General features: G+C 54.2%; 1 protein-coding gene across 1 annotated transcript; it reads left to right on the top strand.

Annotated features, from left to right (window-relative positions):
• Positions 1–6,538: 6,538 nt before the first annotated feature.
• Positions 6,539–7,384, top strand: LOC122377676. Its single transcript, XM_043357988.1, has one exon. It carries the CDS (start codon positions 6,539–6,541, stop codon positions 7,382–7,384), a length of 846 nt encoding a protein of 281 aa, XP_043213923.1.
• Positions 7,385–9,827: the final 2,443 nt, after the last annotated feature.

The following is a 9,827-nucleotide window of genomic DNA, read 5'->3' as shown; positions in this document are numbered from 1 at the left end:
TTGAAGCGGGTTTTGGGAAGCGTTGGGGGAAAGGAGAGGAGGGGAGAGGCGGCCTGAGCGTGTGCTAGAGGGCGGCGGGGCGTCCACCGCGGTCCGGACGAAAGAGAGGAGGAGCAAACGTACAGAGATACACTATGCAATTGGGTCAGGGGATCAATGAAGCTGACGGAGAACAAAGTAGTATAACAACGTTTCAGAGAAAGAAAGGGAAAATAGGACCGGGATGAGGGATGTTCCGCAGTCGGACGGTGGCCCGGCGCAGGGACAAAAGTCACAGGTCAAACGATGCCCACCTATGGCCGTTATAACGTCAGTCACATCCGTATCCGTCGTTCCACATCACTCGTGACACCGTGACGCTGCTCTGTCTGTCGTGACGTCACACACAGTCCGTGACGTCACAGTGCGCGGCGGCACATAATCAGAAATGTTCCGTTGTCGCCACGGCTTTTATACCCCTTTGCAGCGCATTTCCACGGCACTAACAGGCGTCTGAAATCCATGTTTTCGCCCATTACCAGTGTGTCCAGTGGCCGTTTTTACAGCGGGCTCTACGGTGATCAGACCGGGAAAGGCGGTGAAGACTGGGGCGGCCCGTGACCGAGAGGACCGAGCACGGTTGGAGGGGCCGGGTGGAGGGAAGGGGAGGAGAGGGGCTGAAGTCCCGGTCGAGGACGGACCCCGGATGGAGGACCGATTCCGGATGACCCCGGAAGACGGCGTTTGGAGGAGAGCTGGCGTTACAAGTCGACAGATCTCGTGGCGGTGGTATGCCATTCCTTGATCATCTTGCACCTGCTTGGCCCCTTCCCATCCAGAGCAGCGGTGCAACAGCACAGTTATAGGTACCAGTGTGACCGCATGTGTCTCCCCAATACCTCTCCAAATGACCCGATGCTTATTGCTTTGGTATGACGAATGTTGACATGTGTACCAAGTCCAAACAAACGATATGTCCATAAAAGTTAGAATGATACGCATATTTGATTGCGATAGTGTGCATTTGAACTGTAAAAAAATGGGCAAAGGACTAAAGCAGATTGATCACCAGGGTTCGCACTTCACACGATCAAATGGCGTGCCAAGTGGAAGGATTATTTTCTGTTTTACGCTACGGGATAACACTAGTCTACAATGCTACATCACATTTTAGCTATCAAATGGCCATAAAAATGCTTAGCTTTTACTAATCTTTTTATGTCGTCTGTCCAACCGTTTTGCCATTTCCAGCATAAGACCAGCCTGGCGAGACCCAGGGCCAGGTGCTCCTGGCCCGACAGGAGGTCCGTTTTTGCGCGCGCCGCCCCCGCGCCGGCGCCGGTTCCGCCTGATTTCGCGCGCCTTTGGTTGCCATGACTACGGAAGCACGGTTGTTACGCCGTGCACAATGAATCGCGTCACGGCGATTTCAAATTACTATAGATGTAAATAAATCACTTTAATCAAGCCCGCCGGCGGTGTCTCCTGCTACCGGACTGCGACCGTGGGCTCCGCGTTTCACATGGTGGTCAGTCCATTGGTGAGATAGGTGAACGTTGTCGCATGGCAGTGACTGGTGCTACTGCTGACCGGCGACGGCAGACTTGATATGCCTAGTAGTTAGCATGATGGGGTTTTGAAAGAAGGAAAGCATACCAATTTATATATGTAGTCGGAAAAGTGCTTCCTAAATATATTTAACTTTTGTTTGATCATACTTATATTCATAAAGGCCGCCATGGCGCCTCACATTTTTGTCATGAGCTGCTATCCAATTGATATGTTATATTCTAATGAATCTCGCTGACATAATAACCTCACCCAATCATTTTTGCATTTATATTCTGTACTACATTGTCAAAAGCACGGTGATCAAAAGCGGCCCCCAGTCAGGCGCCCGTTAGCCGCGCCAGCCCGAGCCAGCACCATTCACTCTGATGGTGCCTCAGCGGCGATCGCGGCTCGCCGGAGCCATTTTCGGCGCGGTGCGGCGGGTAATTGTCGGCTGTCGTGACCGACGGACCGCCCCGCCGCTGCGCACCGCCCACCGCCCACCGCCGCCGCCGCCGCCGCCACCGCTGCGTCATCCTGGGACGGAGCGGCCGACATTTTTATGTGAGCTGCAATGGAGCTGGCCGGGTGAGGGCCGGGCTGACTGCGGCCGGGTGGGATGGGAACTGCCGAGGGCAGCTGGTGCCCTGAGACCAGCCATCGAACTTCCCGGAGGTCCAGTCACGACAATTCGTCGAGGCTGCCGAGACGAGCCCGGTTGGAGTGATTGTAGCTATACTAGCCATGGAACTAGCAGTATCTCGCAGTTATCCGCTCCATATCCACCATTTATCCTTCACCGTTCCCCGTTTACTGTTCGCCGTTTAGGTACCGTTCAACGCACACCGTCTGCCGTTCACCGTTTATCGTTTACCGTTCGACATCCACCATTCGCCATTTACCGTTCACCGTTTACTGTCTACCGTTCTCTGTTCCCCGTTTACCGTTCTCCGTTTACCGTTTTCAGGTTAAAGTTCTTTGTGGCCGCCGGTACGGCGTGTTTTTAATTTGGTTGCGTCGAGCCGATCTTGTGACGTCATTTTCGCTCACTCTCACTTCCGTTTCACAATTGTTTACGTTCCCTCGCGTTTTCCTTATTTCCGTTGAACTGATCAGCCCACGAGGGAGAAACGTATGTTATTTATTTTTTCTAATGTGTTTCATGTTTTTGCCATATATTATTGATGCGTGTACCCTGTGAGCTCGTTGGTTCCGCAATTTAAATAGGGCAAATGTGTTATATGACTAGAAATCGATTGGCTGTGGGTCGGGAGAGTGCGCCAGTTTGTGTGACAGCGGCCACATTTTGCCCCACAGGTCAAAACGTACCAGTACCTAAGTACGTGCCAAAGTACCAAAGAACCAGAGCCACTACGGACAGCTATGGCTGATGCTCATCGTTGATTTAGTGTCTTTTGTTTTGTTTGCCAATTCGTTGTCTTTTATATACATGTAGTTTATTTTATCCTTTGTTTTTCACCACTGGCGTATGAAGGCCGGTTCAGTTTTGACGTATCCCAAGTGGGATGTAGAGTAAATGAATTGTATTGATTTTGTTGCCATGAGTAGTGTTTGGCAAAGTCGATTAACCATGTACTTACCCACTGACTCGTATTTGCCCACTGATGCTGCCCTTGACTAACTCGAGCACTGACCAATGATTGACCAGCTGATTCCTGTTGACCCACTCCGTACTTGCCTGTAGTTAGCACATGGTCTTCAATCCTGTCTTGGCTGTGATACCTACCTTACCTACCTGATGATGGATGGTCAGAACAGTCAAGATGAGTCGTCGGACGGAGCCAGGGCTCGGAGGACCACAGAGAAGGGTGCACAGTACCAGCTCAGCGTGAAGCAGAAGCTGTACAAGCGTGCACTGAGTTCCGTCCGTGCATCAGGTCAGAGGTTGTGCACAGCAGTATCACAGAATGAAAGGCACGAGCAAGTCAGAAGTGAGTACGAGAAATGGAAAGGGCTCTGCCAAGATCTGGTGGCGGCTGATGAAGGGTTGCGGCTGCTACTACCTCCAGAAGATGTTGTCTACCATGCGGACAGACACTCCAGGCAACTTGAAGAAAATGATGCAGTCTCAGCAAAAGTGATCAAGTTCCTGAGTACTGTTCAGCAAGTAGAGGCAGCTGATGATGTGGAACCACAAGACAGTGCGTCCAACCTGTTTGCGACCACCAGAACAGCTCTGTCGACCAGGGTAAGTCATCAGTCAGGTGACTCGACTACAAGCTCTGCAAGGCTGAAAGAAATGACAAGACAAGCCGAGTTAGCAACAAGAGCTGCCCTAATGAAGAAGAAACTTGAACTGAACAAGAGAAAACTTGAAATGCAGTATGAAGAAGAAAGGACAAACTGATGACCGAACTCGCTGTGAGTGAGGCAAGAACAAGAGCGATTGACAAGTTTGAAAGAGAGCTCACCAACAGTGCTGAAGGATGTCGACCTGAACCGGATGCAGCTGCAGAAAGGCTACAAGTGATGCACCAAATGGAACTGAATGATGGTGTAAGAAGAGGCCAAGAAGCAGAGCAAGCGGAAGGTCAACAACTACAAGCGACTGTGGTACGACCCAGTCAAGAAACTGAGCAATCCCGAGTGGCTTCAAACCAGAACACAGGTGTGGTTGAAGATCTCGTGAACCTCCTGAGGGAGGAAGTGAGGCAGAATCATCTTCCTTCACTGGAGCCAGATGTTTTCCATGGTGACATTGGCAAGTTTGACCTCTGGCTCAAGGGCTTTGAGACTTACATCGAGCACAGAACCAGCTCACCGATTGAACGCCTTCACTACCTTGGCAAGTATACCACAGGAGAAGCCAAGCATGCAATCATGGGATATCTTCAACTTCGCAGTGAAAATGCCTACCAGCAGGCGAAGACCAAGCTCATGGACAGGTATGGAAATGAGTTTGTGAAGGCATCAACACTCAAGAACAGAATCCGTAGCTGGCCTGCCATAAGAAGCGGAGATGGAAAGGGGCTAAGGGAGTTTGCTGACTTCCTGGAGCAGTGCCAAGCTGCGTCAAGTGCAGCTGGCCACCTGCGAGTGCTGGATGACCAGCACGAGAACAGCATCATGCTGAAGAAGCTGCCAAAGCCTCTTGTTGACCGCTGGAGAAGGTATGTAGACCAGAGGCTCTACGAGCCAGCTGAAGGTGATACGGCAGGGTTTCCTCGATTCTGGGAGTTTGTTAGATTCCTGTCCAAGGAAGCCAGAGTTGCCTGTGGACCTATCCAAGATCCTGTCACACGAGATGAGAGAGGGTGGACGTGGAGACAGGAGGGTGGCCAGAGCTCTCCAAACCGGTGCGACTGCAGCTTCAAGAGACGGCGCCCCTCGCTCTGCTACTCATGGCTGTGTTGTGTGTGCTGAGGATGCTTCTGCTGAAACCGTACCTGTCCCTCATCCAGTTGACAAGTGCAAGGTGTTCCTCAGGATGAAGCTGAAGGAGCGACAAGCAGCTGTCATGAGGCATGGTCTGTGCCGAGGATGCCTGAAGCGGGGTCACATCTGGCGATCCTGTCAGAAGAGCAGAACTGTGAACCTGCGGAAGAAGCACCCCACCGCTCTACTATGATAGACATTCACCGCTCCAACCTCAGTCGGACAGGACAAGCAGCAAGGAACAAGGGACAAGCTGGATGCGAAGCAGGTCAGCCCAGAGTGGAAGCCACATCTCTTCGTGTGGCATCTGAGCTGGGACGTGCGTCCAGGCTGCATCCATTCCATGATCATTCCTGTGTATGTCCACCACAAGTCTAATCCTGACATGAAGTCCTGGTCTATGCAGTCCTGGACCCCCAGTCCGATGCGTGTTTTGTATCAGACTCAACCTGCGCAGCACTGGGTGCCAAAGGTCAGCAAGTTTCGTTGGAGCTGAAGACTGTGAGTGGACCATCTGTGTATCAAGCTCTCTGTCCAGGATCTGGTGATGGAGTCGACACAAGGTGACTGCACTGTCGAACTCCCACAGTGCTTCTCAAGAGAGGCGATACCGGCAGACAGGTCCTGCATCCCGAGACGGAAGACAGCTAGGATGTGCCACATCTTCATTGCTGACGAGTTGCCTCTCCACTACCCAACTGCAGAGATCGGACTGCTCATCGGGGCAAACTGCCCCAAGGCAGTGAAGCCAAGAGATGTTGTCACTGGAGAGATGATGACCCCTGGGCTGTGAGAAGTGCTCTGGGATGGGGCATTGTCGGCCCAGTGTCTGACTCCAGGACAAGCATGACTGCCTGCCAGTACGTGGACGCTGGTAGTGGCGAGCGAAGGCTGTGTCACTTCGCTTTCAGAACTGCTGCCCGAGAGATGACGCCTATGCAAGTGGCTCAGCTGTTCGAGCAAGACTTCAGAGATACCAAGATGGAGAAACCGCAGTCTGTGGAGGACAGATTGTTTCTCAAGAAGATGACGGAAGGAACTCGTCAGAGGGAAGATGGGCATTTCGAGATGCCTCTCCCCCTGAAAGAAGATGTGAGACTGCCCAACAACAAGGCCGTTGCCATGCAGCGCCTGAAAGGACTCAAATCGAAGTTGGTCCGGAACGAAGCCTTCAGACGTGACTACACGACCTTCATGGAGGCTACCGTGGCCAACGGACATGCAGAGAAGGTCCCAGAAGGTCAGCTGCGGCTGGACAATGGAAGGGTCTGGTACCTGCCGCACCACGGGGTGTACCACCCCAAGAAACCCGGTAAAATTCGCGTCGTATTTGACTGCAGCGCGGAATTCGGTGGGCAGGTCCTGAACAACCATCTTCTCCAGGGACCAGACATGACTAACAGTCTAACCGGCATACTCTGTCGGTTTCGAAAGAACCAGGTAGCCGTGACATGCGACATACAAGGCATGTTCAACCAGGTGGGAGTAGACTCAAGAGATCGGGACTTTCTGAGGTTCATGTGGTGGGAGAACGGAGATCTGAAACAGGCACCACAGGAGTACCGAATGACTACCCACCTGTTTGGGAGCAAGGTCATCACCCGCGTGCGCCATGTTCGCGCTCAGGAAGACTGCTGACATGTACGAAGACGCAGAAGGAAAAGAAGCAGCCGAGTTTGTGAGAAAGAATTTTTACATTGATGATGGTCTGACCTCTGTTGACAGTGAAGATGAAGCCATCGACCTGATCGACTCAACTCGGAAAATGTGTACCCGTGGCGGGTTCACCCTCCACAAGCTGCTCTCCAACAGCGTGAAGGTGCTGGAGTCGGTGTCACCCGAGAGCCGCTGCTCAGAGCTGCAGAGTCTCGATGTTGGCACGGTGTGTCTGCCAGTCCAGCGAGCTCTGGGTGTCGAGTGGGACACCGAGACAGATGTTCTGCAGTTCAGTGTACAACCCTGCAAGAAGCCATCGACGAGAAGGGGGATCTTGTCCACAGTAAGCTCAGTGTTCGATCCCCTAGGCTTTGTCTCGCCTTTCATCCTCAGGGGTAAGCAGATCGTGAAGGAGCTCTGCCGCGACGGTATCGGTTGGGACGATCCCGTTCCAGATGATATCCTGACGCGCTGGGGCGACTGGACTTCTCAGCTCGAGGCACTGTCGTCACTGCGCATCCCAAGGTGCTACAGGACGAGCGACTTCGGCCTCGTGAAGCGGACAGAGCTACATCACTTCTCAGACGCCTGTACGCACGGCTATGGGCAGTGCAGCTACCTGCGTCTCATTGATGAGCAGGATCGGGTCTGCTGCAGGCTCGTGATGAGCAAGGCCCGAGTCACTCCCTCAAAACCCGTGACGGTGCCCAGACTCGAGCTCACTGCTGCCCTGACCTCGGTCCAGGTGAGCTGCTTTCTCCGAGAAGAGCTGGACATCGAGGACCTGGCAGAGTACTTCTGACAGACAGCCGAGTGGTCCTCGCTACATCTCGAACGACGCCAGAAGGTTCCATGTCTTTGTAGGAACCGAGTGCAGCAGATCAGGAGCACACCGAAAAGGACCAGTGGCTGCACGTGGAGACAAAGTTGAACCCACTGATCTGGCTCCAGGGCGCGAGTGCTGCAGAGTTGAGAGCATGATCTGTGGTGGAATGGACCTCCGTTTCTCAGAAGCACCGACCCGCTGCCGGGACGAGATCTTGACACGACTCTGGACCAGAAAGATCCTGAGGTGACGCGCGGCTCAGACTGCCGTGACACTTCAGACGACCACGTCAGAGACGGTTCGCTTTGCAAGTTTGACGGAAAGGCTTGAACGCTTTTCAGACTGGCACCGAGCAAGAGAGCAGTCGCACTCTGCCTCAGATACATGGACGCACTCCTGGGGGGCGTCGCACCTGACCGCCCGTTGACTGTGACAGAACTCGAAGAAGCCGAAACTGTGATAGTACGAGCTGTGCAGGAAGAAACGTTACAGAGGAGCTGAGGACGCTGAGTTCGAAGATGACGGCGTCAGAGCAGGGTGAAACAGCTACAAAGGCCATCAAGAAAACAAGCAAACTGCACAGATTGGACCCCTACGTCAATGAAAATGGAGTGATCTGCGTCGGCGGCAGAATCAGGAGAGCGGACCTGCCGCGCGAGTCACTACACCCGATGGTACTCCCGAGCAGGTCACGTTACACGCCTCGTCATTGACCACTGCCACAAGAGAGCTCATCACCCCGGACGAGGAATGACGATCGCCGAAATCCGCTCAGCAGGATTCTGGATCGTTGGCGTCAGAGGCGCCGTGTCCCGTCACATTCTGCACTGTGTGATGTGTAAGAGAATCCGCGGCACCTTTTCAGGGACAGAAGATGTCCGACCTGCCTGAGGAGCGTCTAGTGCCGTCTGAGCCATTCACTTACAGCGGCGCGGACCTCTTCGGTCCGTTCTATGTGAAGGAACGGCGCAGTGAACTGAAGAGGTGGGAGTCATGTTCACCTGCCTCGCTTCAAGAGCGGTACACATCGAGACGTGAACTCTCTCTCCACAGACTCGTTTCTGAACGCTTTCAGAAGGTTGTTGGACGACGAGGCCCTGTAAGGACTCTACGCTGTGACAGAGGAACGAACTTTGTCGGAGGGAAAGCAGCTATGGAAGCCGCTTTGGACGAAATGGACGCGGGAGATATTCAGCGAGAACTGCTGAAGAACAACTGTGACTGGGTCGACTTCCAGATGAATGCTCCCTGTGCTAGCCACATGGGCGGCATCTGGGAACGTATGATCCGCTCCGCTCGAGCAGCGTTGGACGCTGTGTTGAAAACCCACGCCGAGCAGATGGATGACGAAGTGCTGCGGACAGTGATGGTGGAAGTGGAGGCGGTAATCAACAGCCGTCCTATTCCTTTCCCAGAGATGACCCAAGTAGATGTAGTAGAACCTCTGACCCCAAACCAGATACTAACACAAAAGACGAAAAGAGTACTCCCGCCCCCCGGTAGATTCTTACCTGTAGATGTGTACTGCCGCCAGCGATGGCGCAGGGTTCAGTATTTAACTAACCTCTTCTGGAGCAGATGGATGGCAGAGGTACTGCCGACGCTACAAGAACGCCGGCGCTGGACGAGAGAGCAGCGCGGGGTGGAACCTGGCGATGTCGTCCTCTTGGCTGAACCCGACTCGCCGCGTAGCAGCTGGCCCCTGGCGAGGGTTCTGCAGTCGCTCCCCAGCAGAGACGGACTGGTCAGGAAGGTTCGGATCGGGTCCGGCGGGAGAGAGCTGGAGAGACCCGTACACCAGCTGGTGATGCTCGTACGACAGACGGCGGCGAACGGCGAGCACAGCCAGCCGCCCGCTCGCCGAACTGAAAAGTGAGTTTCCCGGCGGCGACGGGGAGGCGCGGCCGCGGGCCGCGGCAACATGGACGACCGGACTTCAGATGGAGGTTCGCGGCGGCAACGGGGAGGTGCAGCCGCGAGCAGTGCGGTTAGCGTCCAGTGAGCGCCGACCGAGCGCCGAGTGGACGTCGTGAGTGCTCGGCGTCGAAGGGATGGTGCGATCACGGGCGGCCTGGGCGGCCCGCATGGCTAAACGGACGGTGGATGACGTTCAACGCTGTGGACGAGGAGGCGCGTTTCGAGCGGCTCTCTGAGCCATCAACCAGGCGCTGGACTACTGGCGTTCACAGCTGTAGATGAGGAGGCGCGGTTCGAGTGAGTGGCGCCCTTCGAGCGCCAGCCGGGCGCTAGACTGACGTTTACCGCTGGCGAGGAAGCAGCGATGGTGCCGAGAGCGCTCTGTGATTGGAAAGTGTATCGTGTGGGTGATGGGTAAATCACTGCAGAGTGAGTGATTTAGAGGAGGCGTGTGGCCGCCGGTACGGCGTGTTTTTAATTTGGTTGCGTCGAGCCGATCTTG

This window comes from Amphibalanus amphitrite, unplaced genomic scaffold (assembly GCF_019059575.1).
Source record: "Amphibalanus amphitrite isolate SeventyFive unplaced genomic scaffold, NRLGWU_Aamphi_draft 000049F_arrow, whole genome shotgun sequence".
Classification (NCBI taxonomy): Eukaryota; Metazoa; Arthropoda; class Thecostraca; order Balanomorpha; family Balanidae; genus Amphibalanus; species Amphibalanus amphitrite.
Note: the sequence above shows the minus strand (reverse complement) of the source record. Positions and strands in the feature narration are given on the sequence as shown.

Bases quoted from the DNA above. Each gene is read 5' to 3' on its own strand.
- LOC122377676 (XM_043357988.1), top strand. From the start codon at position 6,539: ATGTTCGCGCTCAGGAAGACTGCTGACATGTACGAAGACGCAGAAGGA.